This window comes from Epinephelus lanceolatus, chromosome 19 (assembly GCF_041903045.1).
Source record: "Epinephelus lanceolatus isolate andai-2023 chromosome 19, ASM4190304v1, whole genome shotgun sequence".
NCBI lineage: Eukaryota > Metazoa > Chordata > Actinopteri > Perciformes > Serranidae > Epinephelus > Epinephelus lanceolatus.
The window spans coordinates 11,815,846-11,837,105 of record NC_135752.1 but is presented as its reverse complement, the minus strand read 5'-3'; the positions used below and the strand labels follow the sequence as shown (position 1 = coordinate 11,837,105).

The following is a 21,260-nucleotide window of genomic DNA, read 5'->3' as shown; positions in this document are numbered from 1 at the left end:
TTGGCATTCTGTCGCCAGAAACATGGCTCGAAAGCATCCCAGACATGTTGGTAAAGTTTGCTGTTTTGTCACCACAAACACAGCTTGAAATGTCCTGACATGTACAAGACATGGCAAAATACAAGGTTTTGTCACCACAAAAACATCTGGAAATGTCCCTACATGTCTGGGAATGTTCAAACAATACATTAAAAATCCCTGATTTGGTCATTGCAGACATGGCTGGAAATGTCTTGATGTCTTGTTAAAAATTACCCGGTTTTGTCACTGCAATTCCAGCTGGAAATATCCCAATGTGTCTTAAAAGAAAATTGGTTTTGTCACCACAAACACAGCTTGAAATGTTACGACGTGGTGTTGAAAATACCCGACTGAAAATGTCACAGTGTGTAAAAAAAAAACAAATCCTGCTTTTGTCAGCACAAATACAGCTGTAAAGTTTCCTAGACGTGTTGGTAAAAATAGCTGTTTTTCCATAAACACGGCTTGAAATGTCCCAACATGTCATGAAAAAATATCCAATTTTGTCACTACAAACAACACTGGAAATTTCTTGACATGTTGTTAAAAATACACAGTTTTGTTGCTAAAAACATGGCTGGAAATGTTCCAACATGTTAAAAAACACTTTGCTTTGTTGCCACAAACATGGCTAAAAATTTCATAACGTGTCTTTAAAAAATTGTCCATCTGGAACAGTTGTCCAGTGCTGTCTGCTGCTTGGTAGGTGTCTTAGCTACCATCCACCATCCTCTCATCCTCCTGATGAGAAATTTATCTCATTTACATGTAATCTGATCTACACCTCCTCAGAAGTGTTGATATCCTCCTGAGACCCTGCGTCCTCATATGAGGACATCACATTCTGAGTTTGCTGCACCTTATACCTCATTCTGCTTCACTTAGACCCGTTGTCCTCATTTGTGGACACTTTTTGTGCCCTAGTACAATAAACTCATCCATGTAAAAACAAGATGGCAGCCTTCACTGCCAAGTCAGTCTGCAGCTGATCCCGACAAAAAAGTGAACAAGGTACAAAAGCTGTTCACATTTTATGGTCGGAACTTGTTTATTTGTGATTAATATTGTTTGTAGTTTGATATAGCAACAAATTTACCAGTTTTAGCAACATTAACAAGCTTTTATAATCGTCTCGTTCGAGAACACTGGGACTTTATTATCATCTTGTTTGAGGATGTTGGGACCAGTTAGGTGTGACTACAGACAAAAAGACATCCCTTGCTTAAAGTATGGAACAAGGAAAATTCATCCAGAGATACAAAATGTACAAATCACAAGACTTTAAGATTTGTTGCATTATTTGTAACTTAGTTTTTGCACAACAAAGTTCTGACACTGAAATACATTGTTTTACACTTTATTACACACACTGACTATTGAGAAGAAGCCCAATGCCAATGTAAGAACATCATTATTTTTCTCCAATACTACTTCCTGTTCAAAAACAATGTTTAGTTTTTTATTACTTATCAAGTACTACTGACCCCAAACAGCTCGGAGACATTAAAAATGCAGACCGAACAGAAGCTGAGGTCTCAGGAGGATATAATACTAATGAAACATACAAGTGTAGCATATCCTTGGTTTACAGAAATGCCAACTTTTTATTCTTGCAACTGTGGTGGCGGGAGCACAGGGGTTACTGCAGGGCAGTTGGGAGTGGCAGGATGTGTAACTACAGGAGTGTTGGGACATGGCAGGGGAAAAAAGCTCACAAGGAAAATGTTCGACTGACATTGTGACATAAAGAGGGGAGGAGAACAGACCAGATGAAGTGGTTGCAGGTTTAGGGGTGACTCATAAACAGGGTAAATGGGTGCGAAGGTGGTCGGTTGGCTGATTAGGTGCTGTATGTAAAATCTTGCCTTGAGCATGCCTCTGGCTGCCCTTTTCATGGTGATTCCTACATTTCCATAATGCCACTGATGGTTTCTGAGTGTCTGAGGTTAACACACAGACACACACACACACACACACACACACACACACATCCCAATACACCCCAGCTCAGAGTTTGATCTGCAATGGACAGCACATCAATGAATGTATTTATTTTCTTCCAGTGCCATGTTTTTTCCAAATGACCTTGCCTGTGCAGGTAGAATTTCTGCCGAATGGGGCATTCAGAAGTTTGTTTTGGATCTGTCCATTTGAAAATTCTTTGTATATGAATTCTCATGCGTTCAGGGTAAGAGCGCATACTGGATGAGCATGACACCAACCATGAACCCACCCGCAGTTTTCATCGTTTGGAATCCTCACCAGAATTGTGTGCGAGTGCATTTCGATTCATTATTTCGAATGTAGGAGTCGTCAATCACAGCATCCCTGTGGAAAATATTTAGGATAAATACTTTTAAGAGGATTTGTGAAATGTAAGTGAGGAGACGGTGCAGTTGAGAGCAGTCTCTCTCTTTTTTTTTTTTTCAGATGTAACCCCCTTTTTTTGAACACATGCACGCACACACTCTTTTTCCATCAAGTCTCCACTGTTCATCCTCCACTTTACTGCCTGCAGGCACTCTAACTTGGAGTCTGAACTTATTATGCTTCTCCCTTCTCTGAATTTTGGTGCACTCAGCTTGTGAATGGAGAGGGAATGAGCTCATTCTACCTGCGTCAGCACGAGGAATGGTTATGCTGCAGACGGCTCGGTGAGGAAAGTGTAATGAGGAAGCACAAGTACCCCCCCACACGTTCTGGGATCGGCTTGCTCCCTCTCAACCAATCAAGCATGACGTGATTTAAGCCTCCCGCCGCTGCAGGTGAACTCCACGAGAACAGATTTATGAAAATGTTTAACTTTTTCCTGTAAGATTGCTCCAGGCTCTCTGTCCTCTCTCAGACCTAATCAACCAAAACGCTCCATTTCTCTTGCTTTGTCTCTCCTCTTATCCTCCCTTCTTCTCCCTCTCCCTCTCCCTCTCCCTCAATCAGCCCATCCTTACTGTGTCTCTCCATTTTGCACACTATCACACCTTTGTCCTCACCTCCAAGAACTAGGGAAATAGGGATGACAAATCTTTCTTCTCAGCAGGGATTGCTGGAGGGATTTTTTCATTGATGGTGGCTGATTCTCTCATGCTGTGTTCAAGGAAGGTAATGCTCCCATACTCTACTTTCTCCTCGCGGCAAGCATTGCGCTTCAATGCTTACCTACCATTTTTGGATATGAACGGTGTGCTTATGTTGCTAAACAAACACAACTACTCTATTTTTGCAATCTTTTCTGAAGCGGGCAGACGAAATAAACAACACGACAGTCGGTTCAGTTTTCTGATAAATGGCCTTGTGTGCTCCAGTAGTTGTGACACAGAGGGCAAAAAAGAGAGAGAGAAGAAGATCGAGGGGGGGAATGGAGGGAAGATGACAAGATACGGTGTTTGTCTGATCCTTGAGAGGGGAGAGGTTTCATTACCTGAGGGATTTCAGCAGGGGATGTCTCGGAGGTGCCGTATTTTTTTTTGCTCGCTGCTTGTCAGTGTTGCGGCGCTGCTACATATACTTCTGTGTTTTTAGTCACTCAGGGATTTCAGTGGCACCAGCAGGGGCCAGGCAGCGCAGGAATCAGCTGTGATGGATGGCGATGTCTGTCCTAGAGGATGGAGGGGTCACAGTAGTTCAAGACGGTGATGGAGACACTTCCCTGCTCGGCCCCCGCGACTTTTTTAATTAACCTCTTTGGGAGGACCAGTCTCTTCCTTTAGAGGTAATCACAGTCTGGAAAGTCCCTTCATTAGGACTCATCTGACCTCTGTGTGTCCAGTAGTGTGCACACTTTCTGTCCCTACATCCTCTACCTCCCATTCAATGCAGTAATGGCCCTGCCACACAGAAAGGGAGACAACAGCGGTGAACTTACCTCTAGCTGTTCAGAGTTTTCGTTCTCTCTAACCTCTCTGTTTCCCCGTTAGATTTGATTTCACTGCGAGGCAAATTCATTGATCCCACCAAGAGACGAATGCAGTTTAATGGCGATTAGGCAAGCCACCTCACGCCAGATGCTTCTGTACTTTCCCCCTTCTCATCTCTCATTTTCTCCTTTCTGCTCTCAGCGTAGACCTTGTGGCCTCATTATACACAAACAGACAAGAGGCATAGACAGAAATAAAATTTATCCTATTTTTCACATTAGACTTCTAAGGGACAAACAGGCCTCTGCGCTCCCTAGGGGAGGCAAAACCCTCTGAGTGATGCCCCAGAACAAGCAGATCAAACGGCTCTCCTCCGGCTCCTCGCCTTTCTTCCTATCTCTCTATTTTGGTTGCCTTCTTTCATGTTAGGGAACAGTGGCTTAAGTGGCTCTATTGGAGCTCTCTGATGGGCTCTCAAATGAAGCCTGTGTGAGCTTGGGAAATAAATTGGTTTGTTCTGAAGCTGTGATGCCTGTGGCGCCCCCTACTGTTTGCTCTGTGATCTGATGAAAGAGGAGAGGCGGGTGGGGAGGGAGAGCAGGCGAAACAAAGTACGCGAGGCAGGCAGGGAAGAGGTCAAGGAAAAAAAAGGAATGGGATGAGTCATGCAACTTGCTTTGTTGGAGCATTTACATTTCATTTCAGTCGATGAGAGTTTTATACATGCAAAATGAACACTCTACATTTAATGTATTCACAATAGAAGGAGGGGATGGAGAGAGAAATGCATGGACCCACAACTCCCCCATGTGGACATCCTGCACAAAATCACTTCTTGAAAATCCAAAGCTCCTATGAACTGACTTCTGTCAGCACACAGCCCATTAAATATTCCAACTTATGACTATGCAACCAATAAATCAGGCTGCAAAACTGACATCAATTTATCTTTACTAATCTGTCTTCCTATGTCCAGTTTTCCTCCATTTAATTTCATGTATGCCGGGAAATGCCACGCAGAATGTATCCAGTTCATCCTCGCTTCAATGATCCACCCCTGAATTATTCATATTTCTTTAACATTCCTGTTTGTCTGTATCTTCCTCATTCACATGCAGCCCAGCAGGGTCCTTGGCTTTTCTGTTTAGCTTATCTGAAAGTTGCTTTAGTCACCGTGTGTGGCAGTGATGTGTGTGCAGAGTGCGTACCCACACCAGTACAATCTGTGTGTTTGCATGCAATTGGCCTTTTGCCAACAGAGAGGATCAGTGAATCAGAAACACTGGTCTTACTCCCTAAAACAGGAGGATGCAGAGCCTTTTTTCTTTTCGCTTTGGATGTTTGCATGTGTTTGTTTCTGTGCTGTTTATCTGCACATGTTTTCATCTTGTTGCAGAGTAATCAGCATTTTCAGTGTGAAAACAAACACACATCTGTCTTGTCCAGGTGCCAGCGTGTTATCACATGCCACTCAAAGCGAACGCTGCCTCTTTCTCTCCTCTGAAACGATGGATAGCAGTTATATTAGTTTGAAACAAGTGCTCCTTAAACTTTAATGTCATTTACATAAATGATGTCTTTGAAATTTACCATCATTGGCTCTAAGTCTTTAAAGTTTATAACTCACTGCAGTGACTGAAGAGCTTGTAATGGTTTAGCTGCTGTATTGAGACTGTTTTGTGAAGGCTATGGTAATGTTCTTTTTGTCCCCATGAATGATAAGGCATATGGACTTTGTATTGTGTTGTAAAGGTTTTTATTTGTTGAGGGCATCTTTGCTTTATTACACTCAACCAAATGGTGTATCATGATTATCTAATCACTATCAGCTCTTTGTTCAGGTTGTGGCCTGCATAACAGATCAGTGTAGCCGTGTCTGAGTGTGACTGTTGATCCTGAAGAAGGCCTGAGGGCAGAGACGTCATCTAAATAACAGTGAAATGCATAAGAAGCCAGAGTGTGCGACATTTGTTGTCTACTTTCAAGTCTACTGACACTGGGCCATCTGGGTAACCAATAGCTGTCATATAAATGGAGTGGAGTAAAAAGTACAGTCCTCCTCTGGAATATATAAAGTAGAATAACATGGAAATAGAAGTAAGTAGTAAAGTACAGTACAAGTGCCCCAAAATTACTGAAGTACAGTACTTGTGTACCAGTGTTGGGAAGTAACTAGTTATATGTAAGAGTTATGGAATTATATTATAGCATAACTATAACCGTGGTCTATTACAAATGCTTAGATAAACTGTGTAATTAAAATACAGTTACTAATCAAATATTGTAGATTTCAGAAGGGTTACATTTGAATATATTCTTTGAGGTAAAAAGTTTATTTGTTGAATATAACATTTATTCTGTTGCTGTGCATCTTTCCAATGTGCAGGAATGTCTTCTTTTGGCGTAACCTATTCACGGACATTTTCCAGCTTTCATTGCCCAGTTTAAAACATTGGTTAGAAATGTCATCAAAAAGTAATGAAATATAATAAGTTACATTACTTTGATGCAGTAATTTAAATAGTTATATTGCTTACTACATTTTTACGGGGTAACTAGTGCCTATTACATTTCAAAATTAGCTTTCACAACACTGTTTAAATCATTGTTACACTCCAGCACTGATTACAGGTAGCCTACATACATGGATGGATTACTTAACAGGCCTACAGTGCACAGGCCCAGAGGCCCAAAGTGTCAGGTGCCCCCCTGGCCTTCACATGCAAAATGTCACTCAAATTAAAGAGTCCTGAGCAGGAAGAGACTCAAATTGACCATGAGGAAACAAAAAGAGACCACAAAGAGATGCAAAAGAACTGTGAAGAGACATAAAATGACTACAAAAATGGACAAAACAACCTCAGAGACACAAAACAACCACAAGGAAATACAAAATGACTACAAAATGGACAAAACAACCACATAGAGACAAAAAACAACCACAAGGAATTGCAAAATGACTACAAAAATGGACAAAACAACCACAAAGGGACACAAAACAAGCACAAGGGAATGCAAAATGGCTACCAAGTGACACAAATGAAAAATTACAAAAAAAGAAATGAAATTACCTCAAACAGTTACAAAACACCCAATAAAGAGACACAAAACCACAAAAAAATGCATATCAAATACAAAAAGACACAACACCACCACAAAGTCTGTATCATGCTCCTATGTAAGAGAGGTGGTGGGCCCCTTTGCAAACCTGTGCCCAGGGGCCCACTATTTCATAATCCGCCCATGCCTACACAGCATCAACATAATATAGAAGACTGAATAAAGGGAAAATGGTGTTACTAACAGCTAAATATAGGTTTATAATTTATCACAGTACTGTAGTTTATTTCAATTTCCACCTCTGAAGAACAACCTTATAAACCAGTGTTACTGTATTCTCATTTGGTGCATTCAGCTCTGAGGCTGAACCAACCTGTGTTTATATAGTAAAGACACCAAAGCCGATTATGACCCGGGCCCGGAGGCAGGGCAGCGGAAGGTGAAGCGGCAATTTGATTGGTCGCCGCCGTGTCAGGAAGTGTCAAGCAACCAATTGAACGGCGCGGAGATTTATCTCTGCCTCTGACAGTCCGACCCAAAGTACCTGTCAACACAATGCACTTCTTCTGTCAAGGTAATGAGTTTCCTGAATGTTTCTCCTCTCACAAAGCAGCTGTTTAACCTCGGCGGAAATGCTTATAAAAATGACGGAACACTAATTATCTCCGGAGAAAGTCTCGGCGCTTTTATGGACGAAGTTTGTCCCTCTTATTATCTGCACCAGCCGGACTCCCGGAATGACATTTGTTGCCACTAGCAGGATGGAGTGTCTGTTCCAGAGATGCCATAAAGAGGCTGTCTTCCTCTCTGTCTTTCGCTCCGTGCTGCTCATGACATGCTTGGTAAGAGCTACCCCGATTAATTCACCGACTTCTATCATCATTTCCCATATGAAAACTTTGAGAAAAGTCTGAAGTAATCCATAACAAAAAAGGCTCTGACGTCTGAAATGCTAAATGGTTATTAATTGTTATTTATTCCAACATGTTTGTGTTGGATTTACGCGCAGCTATGTCTTGCTGTGATGCTGTGCTGTGCAGAGAAGTAGGACAGATTATAAATTGGTCACTGCATCCAAGCCAAGGCCCATACTCATTTATCTGTGACAGACAGCGCCAAATAATAAGAGGATAAATACTGAATCCAATCCAAACATGGCAATCCTTTTAGAGGGCAGCAGATAATTAAATTGAGTTATAACTTAGCCTCATCCAAACATAAAATAACATGAAACAGCCAAATGTTCAAATAATTTATGACAGATACAAACATCATTCCGGGATGCCACAAACATGGTCTTACAGTATAAGTCTGTTAGGTAACTGTGAGATGTCCTTTATTGCACCCAACCCTCTCTGCAGCTCCTGTTCCTGTTTGTGTCCATGTATCCCGGGTTATGGTCCATCGGTGTCCAGCTTCATTCAGCCGTTACAGGAAGCTATGTACCAGGCCACCACTCTGTCCTTCTCGTCAACAGTCCCAACGAACAGGCAGCCAAGGACATTGGCAGGTACAGTACTGACACATACCAAGTCGCATCTTACAGCCTGTAACACACAACTGTTGTGCTTTAAAAATAGAAGCTAAACTTGGAAACTTGGATACTTTCACTTGTGATGTTAAACGATTCAGCTTGAATATGTCAAAAGGAGTAGTTCCACATTTTCGGACCTTTTAAATATAACACAGAGCCTGTTTACACCTGTTATAAACATGTGCTTTGGTGTTCCAAACACACATGGACAGCCGAGACATGACTGTTCTCACTTGTGTTTATCATTCGTCTCCGACTGACCTCTGTGGTCAGATTTTACTACCTGTGTCACTTATGAAAGAAGGTCAAAGGGCCCTCACACAGTAACTATGTCCACACTCTGGCTAGCCAAATGCTCGCTAGTCACGCTAGCAGTTTTGTCGGTAGAGCTGAAGATATCAGTCAGTACGTTTACATGCACAGTTTAATTCCACTTTTAATCGGAATGAAAGGCCATTCCGATTAAAAGTGGTCATGTAAACGGTCATTCCGATTGAAAATTAAATCCGATTAAAGGGGGTGGTTTATTCCGTTCGTCATTCCGAATGAAAGAATTTTGTGTGCATGTATACACTCATTCCGCTTTAAATTCATTCCAGTCTTTCTGCGCATGCTCATTTCCTTGCCCTTCTGGCGCGATGACGTATATAGCGCGCATAGCAACGGGCTGCATAGCAACGGGCTGAGATAGAGCAGTCGGACCTGTTGCACTCACCGGTTTCCATTCGCCACAGCACGGTCTTCTACCTCCCTTCTTCGACCTTCTGCCTCCCCTCTCCTCCTCAACAGATGAAGCATTAGCAGAACAAGGTTGTTGTCGTAATGCTGCTTCAACAATATAAGCAAAACACAACCGAAAAAGGCACTAGGAACGGCGTCGTCAAGTATCTTGTTATCCGGAGCGAGGACTACAGTGTTTTCTTCCGGTAAACGTAAACACGTAACATCCGCCCCGCCCCCTATCCAATCAGAAACGTTCCCTGGCCCAAACCTTGCACAGACCTGAATAAAGGCGATTGAACTGATCTCCCATGTAAACCCTCATTCGGAATGAATATTTCCCATGTAAACTACCTGGAAAGACTTTAATTCCGAATGATTTCATTCAGATTTATTTCATTCCGAATGAGAAGCCATCATGTAACCGTAGCCACTGTCTGCAGAAGTCAACAAATCTACTTCCACAGAGCAAAACGAGGGATGATCAAGCAACACTTTGTCCAACTCGTCATAAAATAGGCATGTTATAGAGCATTAAAGGTCCAGTATGTAGGACTTAGGGGCATCTATTGGCAACAATGGTTTATAACATTTGTAACAATATTATTATCAGTATATAATCAACTGTTTTCCTTACCTTAGAATGAGCCCTATATATCAACATACGGAGCGAGTCCTCTTCGCAAAGTCCGCCATTTTGGTTCTGCAGTAGCCTAGAAAGGACATATCAAACACTGGCTCTAGACAGGGCCACTGTAGTTCATTTCTGCAAACTCACTACTAGATGCTACTAAATCTTACACACTAGACCGTTAACGAGCTGTCATTAAAACAACCACCACATGCTGCATTTATGATGTAGTCCTGGTCTGGGACACATTAGCATTTACACTACAAAATATATGTGGTTAAATGCATTTCAGACCACCTCAGATCAGATCACAATGTGTCTAGGTGGTTGTCCACACAAGAGACATGTTAATACCAGGTATAAACAGGCTCTAAAGATCACTAGTTGGAATGAACTTTCTGAAAACTCTGGTGATTGTCTGGCAACCTCATGTAAGTCACTGTGCCTGGCCAAGAAAACAATAACATGTCTTTTTTACAGTCCATTTTATACACAGATTAAACAAACGAGATATAGCATGTTAATTAGGGAGCTTTAGAAGTGCTGCTTTTTTATCTTTGGACAGAGCTATGCCACCTGTTTACCTTGCCTTCAGTTTTTATGCGAAGCTAGGTTAACTGTCTGCTGGCTCAAGTTTCATATTTACTGTACAGACACGAGAGTGGTGTCAGTCTTTGGATCTAACCCACTGCAAAAAAACACATAAGAGTGAACCTCAAAATGTGAATCCAGAATTGAACTATTCAGTTAATCTGGGTGTTAATTTAATTCCTTTGCTTTGCCATGGATTTGGTTTGGAACTTGATTTCAAAGTCAGTCAGCCAACCAAACAGTAAGTTTGACTTTTCTGTCTAGAGAAGAGATACAGTCCTGTCAAACCCACTACTGGTAGAGCGCTGTGTTTGCACTCTCATCTCCTTTGTTGGCATTTTAGCTGCATGTAAATGAGCTCTATTTACCACGTGTCAAGACAGAAGGTAGCGGCGCACAGTGCGGGTGCCAGATATGTAAATCACCTCCTTCAGAGACACCGGTTAGAGGAGGGGGCACAACTGAGCTGGTGATAAACTATGATATCAGCTGAGCAGCAGCAGAAAGCGAAGTTTACCATCTTTTCTGAATTTAGTGCATAAAAGTTGTTTCCCGCGGCCTGCTTGAAGTGCAACATAATGAAGAGTTCAGTTTCACGCTGTAATTGATAAACAGCTGGTGGCTTGTAAGTGTTTAATTTTTCTTTCCTCTCTTTCCATGTCAACCCCCTCCGTTTCCATCCACGCTCCCCACCATTCTGTGTCTTTTTCCAGGGCGATCATGGAGAGGCGGCTGGCAGCCAGTGTTAACATTCTCTCCAGGACCTCCACAATGTAAATCACATCTGCCCCCTACCTTGACACAACTTTGTACCCAGCTGGGGCATCGACACAAAGACGAGCTTAGTTATAATGTCCCTCACATGTGCAGACACTTACACACGTAAACACATGTTCTTTTTCCTCTCCCCTACATAGCTGGTTGCCTAGGAAACCACAAGGTGAATGGGCTGCATCTGAATGCCTTTATCAGTTTTCCCATCACCAGAAACTGAGTGGCAGTTAGCCTTCAAAGCGGCCATATGTTTATATGCATGGATTAGCTTTCCTGTTAATGCATAACCCACAGGAGGAACAAAGGAGGAAAAAACTCTGGGTGGAGAGGATGGAGGGGAAGTGAATAGAAAAGGCAGCGTTAAACCTGTTAACCAAACGGAGGTTTAACCTAAAAATAGACGATGTGGTTGGAGTAGCTCAGGGGTGAGGGTGGTGATGGATGTGGTAGGGGTTTTCATGCGAGTGAGTGCAGGTGTGTGATGAATTTTGGTTACATCCAGGCTTATTTAGTCTTATACCTCAACATTGATTTTGACATTTCACACGCCATCTCTCACAGTCCACAACAAAAACGCACCATGCTTAAAAGCAGAGAGGCAGTTTTGCACTTGACACAATAAAAGCCTGTCTGGAATGGTTTGACAGTATCACTGTGAATCACAGCGGTCGTAATGAGTTGGGCAAGGTTTGATTGTTGTGTTCTTTCGGAAAATACAGTTTTTCGTGAAAGCTTTTTTAACCTGAATTTAAAGGCTCTGCACTGTGCACTGTGCTGGTACTTCTCAGCCTGGAGTAATTTACAGTCCCTCTGAGGCAGGGCAATATATATATGTTATATTATGTAATATTGTGACATGAGACTAGATATCTACTTAGATTTTGGATATTATAATATTGTAAGTGATGTCTTCTCCTGGATATAAAGGCTGCATTACAGTAATGTGCTGTAGTTTTCTAAACTTAACAGAGTGTTCTTGCTATTCTGTTATTTGCCTTTACACACTTGTCATTATATCCACATGATTGATTAAAAATCTTGTGTAAATATTCTGTCCAAGCACCAGTAGTCAACCCTATAATATCATCATATTGATATAATATAGATTTATGATTTTCTCTATCTTTCAGCCCTACATGTGTTCTAACCATGTCTTGGGTTTTGTGGTTCTTTAGGTACTTTTGGAAAGGTGAAATCCAGGATGCAAGCGAAGTTCTTATGGTAAGCTTACTGAGAAAGTCCCTTTATGATAAACATGTGCTCTACAGGCATGCTGAGATAGAAGGAAGAAATGTAAGATGAGATGTCACTGTTGTTGCAGCTGGTGAAAACAAAGACCTCCAGGACCCAGCAAGTCATAGATTATGTGAGGTGAGAGGCTGCTTTATGTAATGGTCATTCCAGATTAAAACTGTACATGAAATTACTGTTTATGTTTCAAACTAACTTAGTGCTTAAGTTGCACATGCTGCTGTAGACATGCTTTAAAGTAGGGGTGTTGAACTCATTCAGTTCATGGGCCAGTCCAATTTGATCTCAAGTGAGCCAGACCAGTAAAACCATGGCGTAATAACCTATAGATACAATACAATACAATACAAACAATACTCCAAATGTTACCTTTACTACATTCTGAAAACATTAATTCACTCACAAAATAAGAGAAATTTCAACATTAACATCTCATCAGTATTAGATATGAGAAGTCATCCAGCTGGTCCGACTGGACCCTTTGGCGGGCCGCTTCTGGCCCATGACCGTATGTTCGACACCCCTGCTTTAAAGGTTCATTGCAGTTGTTTTCAACTTGGGCCTTACCATGTACTTAGAGTTATTTCACTGTCTATCTTTATGAATAAGACCCCCGGTGTGCCACTGCACTGTTCAATAAAAGCAGTCCCTGTCATCAAGCAATTACATTTTATTCATAAAAAGCATATTGCATAATATATTGTTGTTGTTGCTTACACGCTTTCTAATTTACCGTTGCTGTGTGTGAGAGTAATTGGAAGAAGTAGAGCTGGATTTAGTTGCTTCAGCTTGAAAAATGATTCCTAGTTGTGTGGCGTAACAAAAATGGAAAATATCTGTATTTGAATGTGGATGTTTTGTTAAAACTGAAATTGCAAGAGTTAGTAAATGTACTGATCTCACATATGCATTACCTGAAATAACTTATCCCACTACCTCGGCATCAGATAACCATAAGGAGTTAATTATCTACATTTCTGCTCATTTGGTCAGATTGCAGGAGCAGACTGTTCGATGTGTTCATGTGCCAAGTTGTTGCAATAGAATCTTGTGGGGTGAAAAGTCCAGGTTGAAAATAATTGGAATAAACAGGAACTGCTTCCTGCTTTGCTCCAGTGCAGACGCTCTTCTCTCTTGCTGTCGTCTCATCTTTTTCATACTTCTTCCCAGTTCCACTCTCAAGCTACAAAACCTTTAAGGACCTATAACTGCTAAATCTTTTGGGCGGATCATTTACAAAGTGCTACCCACAATGTTAACGTGACCCAAACAGTAATTTGGTCTAGTGACAGAATTGTACCTTGGAATGCACTATACCTCTCTGCTCATCAGAATCAATGAAGCGGACAGACTGTCATAAACTGTTACAGAAGATTGCCATTCTCAAAACAAGAATATTGGTACAGGGGAAGTCCTCCAAACTCCACAACATTGCCAAGTCTTCTGCGTCTCAGCACAATAAGATTTAAATGGACAGCCATCTCTAAATGACATTATACCTTTGCCAAGACTCACTGAAACAAAAGCAGCTAAATTATGTACCATGATTTCTACCTGCTGGGATAATCTGGCTACAAAACACAAAGACAAGTGCAAGACTGTACCCCCACAGAGAGCAGAATTTATTGATTCAGCTCAGCCAACTTAGACCCAGGACATCTGGTGGACAGCCAAAGGCGGGCATAAAGACAGACTACAGTCACTCTGGTACTACAAGTGCAAAAACAGCTTTGAAACATTAATTATTTTTTAGGCAAAGGAGGAGAAAAGGTCTCGTGGAGAATAGGGGGGGGGGATCATCTTTAAAGATAGGATTCAACATGTAACTTTGGTTGTGGGAGAATAGATAAACATACCAAAATGAATCATATTATTCTACATGTGGGAGCCAAGGATATTTGCAGAGATAGTAAGTCAGGATTTCATCGAACTGTCTGGACAAACTGGCAGCCCAGTTTTTTATTAGTGGACCACTGCCAACAGTCAACAAAGGGATCAAAAGGTTCAACAGACTCTGTATCACTGAACACATGGCTCAGCAAAACCTGTGGTCTGAAAAGGATCAACTATAGTGATACTTTCAGTCTGTTCTGGGGACATGGGTATCCTTTCAGGGCAGGTGGCCTCCACCCAAGCATATCTGGAGTGGGATATAGCTCACCCCAAAATCAAAAGTACATATTTTTCCTGTTTTGCTGTATTTTTGGTGAGTGAGAGAGTGTTGGAGATATCAGCCGTAGAGATGTCTGCCTTCTTTCCAGTATAATGGAACTAGATAGCACTCAGCTTGTGGTGCTCAACGCACCAAAAAATAGATTTTTAAAAAACTCAACAGCAATGTCTCTTTTCAGAAATCATAACCTGATTATTCAAGATAATCCACTGACTTTGTTGTGAGCAGTTTCATGAGGGAACTATTTTCTTTCTAGTGCAGTACACGCACCAACTGTATTACCTTGTAGAAGGAAGAGTGCATCTACTCATGGACGTGGTCATGAGAGCACAAGACGTAAACATTAATGGCGTCCTCCTTAGTTAAGCTGTACCATTATACAGCTCAGTGGTGCTAGGTGAGCTAGCAGTAGATGCACGCTGCAAGTCGGTTACAATGATGAACTGCTGTCAGGTCAGAGCTTTGGTGAGGACGATGAGCCTATAGATAAGCTTCCTTGAGACAATTTCTGATGATTAGTGCAAACATTCTTAGATTGTGCCAACAAACTATTGCATCAGCTGTTCGGGTGGCTGGTCTTAGATGATCTTGCAGCTAAAGATGCTTGATGTGAAGTCCTGAGCTAGTTGGGTTACTCATGGACAAAATTTAAGAAAAATATATCTATTGCATGCATAAAAAAGTCTTAGATCTTTGACTTAAACCTGTGAAAGGTGGCAAAAACAAGAGTTGCATGTACATTTTTGTTCAGTATAGTTCCATTATATTCAAGAGATGGCAGAATTCTCTACAGCTTTTAACTCCAACACTTTGCAACTCACACCAGAACAATCTAGACTGGTAAATAGCACTGAAGGTAAAATGAAAAATACATATATTGGATTTGGGGGTGACTGTCCCTTTAAAGTACTGACAGATCATTTTCAGTTCATCTGGTGACACCCATCTGCCAGGCCTGAGATGATGCACCCTGGCACACAGCTTGAAGACAAAACATCACATTGTCAGTGTCAGCGCGTTGACAACCAGCTCATGGATCAGTCTCCTAATTCCTCCTCCCTTCACTCTCCTCTCTCCCCTTTTGGGTTTCACTGATAGAATGGGAGCACTGGTTAACGCTGGCATTAAATTTACCCCCTGGTCATTTGGCATGTTGTTTGCCTCCACCCCAACTAAGCACATTCTGTAACACCAATCTGTTTTCCCCTGTTTCTAGTCTTTGTGCTCTTCTTCTGGACTGCATGTTCCTTTTCCTATTTTGATAAGTAGTAAATTTGCACTCAGCTAAATCTGCTATAATCAAATTTCATAGCAATTACTCGTCTGTCTTCACAACAGACCTTTTAATTGTCAAAAAAAACGCTTTTAACACTTGAGTTTTATTAAATGTCAGGTCTTTGTCAGGCAAATAATTTGTAATTAATGATTTTATAATCAAGCACTATCTTGATTTTATGTCTTTAATGGAAACTTGGTCAGATAACAGCGTTGCATTGATTCAACCCCTCCCAACCTCAGTTTTATGAGCGAAGCTAAAGTGCATAATAAAGGAGTGGAGTTGCCGTTTTGCTTAACAATTATTTCCAGTGCAAGCACACGTCTTATAGAAAATGTGCTTTGTTTGAATACACAGTTCTCAAGTTAAATTCCTAATGTCTGCATTGACTTTGAATGTATAGTTATTGATGGTGAATTCAACATTCATATCGACGGCTCCCAGGACAGCAGCATTAAAGAATTGTGTTGTACTCTGGAATAACTATGGACTGACTCAGCATTTGACAGAGTCCATACACAATAAGGGGCACACTCTGGACTCCATCATCTCCACGCTTTTAACATTTCTAAGGCTGTGGTGACAGATTTTGCTTTTACTGATCATTTCCATGTTGTCTTTGAGATGACCATCTCAGTGCACACAAATTTTCAATCACAGAACATTACATGACTGAAAAAAAAAAAAAACAGTGAATTTTTCACTCAGGCTTTCTCTTCTGCTCCTGCACCCAATTATGTCTCAGCTGATGGAAATTGTGTGTGAAAATTAAAATAATACGACATTTATAAAGAGAGACTTTGCATTTATAATTTGGATATGAGAAATGAAAGGCAGTCCCTCCTCTTACTTGATTTCTGAAAACAGTTGTAATGCATGTGCCTTATTTGCTACTAACCCACTTGTATCAGATTTTATCTACTGATTTAATTTGCATCCTTCTTCACTGAAATAATTCAGAAAGTCAGACAAGCTGTCAGCTCCTCCTAATCAGGTATAGGGTCTATATTGTCCTTGCATGCACTTAAAACCCATTAAATTAGCATGACGCAATTTGGTCCTGTCAGCCATAAAACCTTGGAGGAAATTGTGTAGCATTTGAAATCCTCCGTTTGCCTTGATATTTTTCCTACAGGCTTTTTCACTAATGTATTTAACTGCATAAAATCAGATCTGCAAATAGTCAACACTTCTCTACTCCCAGGCTGTTTCCCACAGGCGCTGAAAACTGCAGTTATTACGCCACATCTCACTAATTAACAATTTCAGGCCCATATAAACCTCCTAAGGGTATTGAATGACATCTACTTGAACACAAACAGAAGAAAAGTTTCAGTCTTATTGTTAAATCTCAGTGCTGCATTCAACACTGTCAACCACAAAATATTACTTAACTAGAAAACTAGGTGGGACTTTCTTGCACAGTGCTTAATTGGTGTCCCTCAAGGTTCCATTTTGGGGCCTCTTCAGTTCAACATCAACATACTCCCACTAGCGCATATTATGGAAAACAACATAATATTACATGACTATAATAATTATGCAAACACAGATTGATATAACAATATCACTAAATGACTATTTTTATATTGTCCTTTTACAGTACATTGTTTCTTACATACCTCGTCTTACTGCTGCTGTCTTTTGTAAAGCACTTTGAATGGCCTTGTTGTTGACAGATGCTATACAAATGAATTTGCCCTGCCTAGTACAAATGTGACTTACTGCTATTTTTCATCTCTATGAAGAAATTCCATGCCCTCTCTGACATGTTTGTGTTTGTGCGGGTCCCTTCAAGGTCTGTCCACCCCTATGCAAACCCAGAAGTCCTCAGCTTTGCGGTGGAGGACGGCAGTCTGGCTTACATGAAGTGGATGGATGAAGCCATTCCAGACAACTGATACATCATTAAAATCAGAGCCAATCTCTGCATGGACTGCAGCCGAACAAGGAAAATGAGCCATGCGTACAGGCTGTTGTTTGAAGGCTTTGGATCGAAGGGATCTGAAAGCACTCTGTTGAACAAAAGTTCAATACGTGACATTTACACTTTTTTGTTGCTCTGACCTTCTTATTGTAAATTCCAGTGTGTACTGTGGGGATTTGATTTCAATCCTTTAAAGAGACTTTGTACCACAGTTATAGAAAATACTTGCTTCTGATCGACTGGCAGGTATAGGTTACCATACCATGACAGCACATGTCAAACAAACGAAGTACCAGTCAACCAGTGACTTTGAAGTAAATATGCATAATATATTTAGCCATAGGTAACAATGATTATCTCAGTAAGCTCTCACTGACTAAACTGACCTACACTAACATGGCTTAAACTGCACAAAAACAAATATTTAAAAAAAGAAGAAAATTTAGACATCCTGTGGAAGGTAACCATAGTATGACTGATAATACAGTCCAAGGTATACAGATTTAGAAAATAATGGACTCATTAGAGGAATCACATCTCTGTATCATTTGAGAAAGTTCACCCCAAAATAAAAAATACTTATTTTTCCTCTTACTTGTGTTGCTATTTATCAATCTAAATTGTTTTGGTCCGAGTTGCCAAGTGTTGGAGATATTGGCCGTAAACATGCCTGCCTTCTTTTGAATGTGATGGAACTAGATGGCACTCAGCTTGTGGTGTTCAAAGCACAAAAAACATACATTTGAAAAACTTAATAGCAATGTCTCTTTCCAGAAAGTATGACCTGGTAAGTCATGATTATTCACAGACCTTGTTGTGAGCAGGTTCACATACAAACTATTGTCTTTTTACCGGTTTACCACACCCACAAACTATATCACCGTGCAGAGGGAAGCATGCGCCTACAGCTAGCTCACCTAGCGCCTCTAAGCTAGCTAACACCACAGCTCAGCTGAGTAGGACACCATTTATGTTTATAACTCATGCTGTGACAACCACAAGCCTCCCATCTATGAGTAGATGATACAGTTTACAGCAGATGATACAGTTGCAAGGTGTACGATAGAAAATAGGCCCACATGAAACTGCGCACAACAATGTCTGTGGATTATCTCAAGAAATCAGGTCATGATTTCTGAAAAGAGACATTGATGTTAAGTTTTTAAATGTATTTTTTATGCTTTGAGCACCACAAGCAGAGTGCCATCTAGTTCTCTTATATTGGAGAGATGGCAGGCATCTCTATGGCTGATATCTCCAACACTCTGCAACTCACACCAAAACAATCTCAATTGATAAATAGCACTACAGGTAAGAGGAAAAATATGTGATTTTTAATTTGGGGTGGACTGTCCCTTTAAAGTCTGTAAGGCTTGTAATAATAGTGTGTGCTAGAACATATTGATGGTCTGACTATACAATACTAATAACTATATCAATTTGGTAATTGCTATATAATAGAGATGCACTGCCTGTTATTAAACATATAATTTCCAATACTGTAACATTACCTTTAACTATTTATTGTTGTGAATTGAAAGTCAAAAGATTTTTTAAGCTGGCCTTTTAAACAGAGAAACCTGGTCAGCAGCACTTAGAAGGACAGGAAGTCAGAGCAATTTACATGTTTAATAGGTTATTGATCTGTCAGGCTATAAAAGATTTACTTTATCGGAAGGCAACCCACAACTGTTTACCTTGTGTACTGTTTTTACAAGTAAAAAGCTGAATTTCATACTGCTCTGCTCCAGGGTTAGCTCAGCGTGGATTAATGAAACATCCACTACCACCTTGTATAACCTCAAACAATGCTACACAGTACTACTGAGGATAAATTAACAAACAGGTATGACCGACAGCACTCGCTGTTATTGTACATCTTGACCCTGTCTCACTTGTATCAGACTAATTATGAAATGTTTTCTGTGTTTTGTTTGTATCTCGAAGAACTGATGCTGATCAGAGCAGGTCTCCCATGAACAGCACATCCTTGATCTCCATGAGAGTAGTCTTGCCAAATAAATAAAACTTTAATTGAATCGCAAAAACAAATTTGTTAATCAGCTCGCGGCTACACTTGAACATCTTGAGAGCATCACAGGTCTTGTTATCTGTATTCTTGCTTTCACAAATATGCATTGGAGATATGGTACATGACCAGAGATGTTTAATTAATTTCACTTAAAAATTAAACAACAACTTTTAATACTCCAGTATTACAACAAGTCTGCCAGTGATACCATGCCATATTTGTGCTTACACAGGTCAGCCATGCATGCTTACCTCATTTAACAAAAATATGCACTAAGCCTCAGTCTGCAAAAAGTGGTTCCGGCATGAGGCCCCAACAAAGGAACTGCAGACATGGTTTAGTCGGGTGTTGTGTCTGTGGAGCCAAAATAATCCTCCGCATCAGGTCCAGAGATCAGGCCATTTGGTGGCAGTGTGTGTGGGGTGTTTGTTACTTAAATGCATATGTGTCCATTAACATCAATGTGTGTGCACAAGCCATGTTTAAATATGCCATAAATACATACAGGTACTTTTATGCCTTTGTGAGTAATTACGGCCGACTAGTGATGAATGATACAATGTGAAATAAATATTGCAATAAATGAGAAATATCCTGCAATTTGATCAAGTGTTCACAAGATGGTGGTGTTTCAATACTGCTTAAATTAATTCCCGTGTTTCCAGACGTTCACATGGATCCTATTGAATTAAAGTGGGTAGTTTTTGTCAGATATTATAGCAAAAACACAACAAGCTCATAACCCAAAATTCCTCCTGGCTGAGGAGTAAGCTACCTCTCACTACCACTCTTCTTCTAGGAAGTAATTTGAAAATGGTGTTAGAGCTTTTCTCCTCTGCTTAATATGAAGTCATGTTCAGCCTTATACAGTGAGCTAGCATGAAGATGAATTCCACAAAGTGAATAATATGTCTTTCCCATATTGGTATCATTATTATTGCAAATTACCACCAACATCAAAGGATGCATAATTAGTTTTCACTTCTCTAAATAATCACATTTTGTGTATAGAATCTCTTTCACTCACAATTAATTATTTTGGACTGTATCTCTCTATACTTCTGTGAAGACCCTCTATACGGCACATTCAGTCAAATCCTAATTGGCTGAAGCAGCTAAAGAAGTACCATATATTTCTACATTAATAATATCCAACACAGAGACATATGGCTGCCTCTTTTTTCTCCCCGTGTGTCATTAAATTCTCCATGGGAAGCAGAGTTAGGAACAGGATAATTAAGAATAAGCTGTAAGAAACAGACGCTGATAATAACATGCACCCACTGAGAAATTCAATAAACTGAGGATAATAACACACACACACACACACACACACGCACACAGCTATCTGATCTAGCAATGCAAACGTGGTGAGCTAACAGGTATTTTATGAATGCGTGTGTATACACTGGCATC

General features: G+C 40.6%; 1 protein-coding gene across 2 annotated transcripts; it reads left to right on the top strand.

The window, feature by feature from the left end:
• The first annotated feature begins 7,469 nt into the window (after positions 1 to 7,469).
• On the top strand, positions 7,470 to 20,449 carry LOC117269487 (protein CutA homolog). 2 transcript variants are annotated; one of them, XM_033646507.2, is made up of 6 exons: positions 7,470 to 7,777; positions 8,297 to 8,445; positions 11,125 to 11,184; positions 12,361 to 12,406; positions 12,507 to 12,556; positions 17,684 to 20,449. In XM_033646507.2, exons 1-6 carry the CDS (start codon positions 7,673 to 7,675, stop codon positions 17,784 to 17,786), a joined length of 513 nt encoding a protein of 170 aa, XP_033502398.1. In that variant the 5' UTR covers positions 7,470 to 7,672; the 3' UTR covers positions 17,787 to 20,449. The 2 variants fall into 2 exon arrangements, with proteins under 2 accessions (XP_033502398.1, XP_078018207.1); XM_078162081.1 differs by lacking the exon at positions 11,125 to 11,184.
• The last annotated feature ends 811 nt before the right edge of the window (positions 20,450 to 21,260 follow it).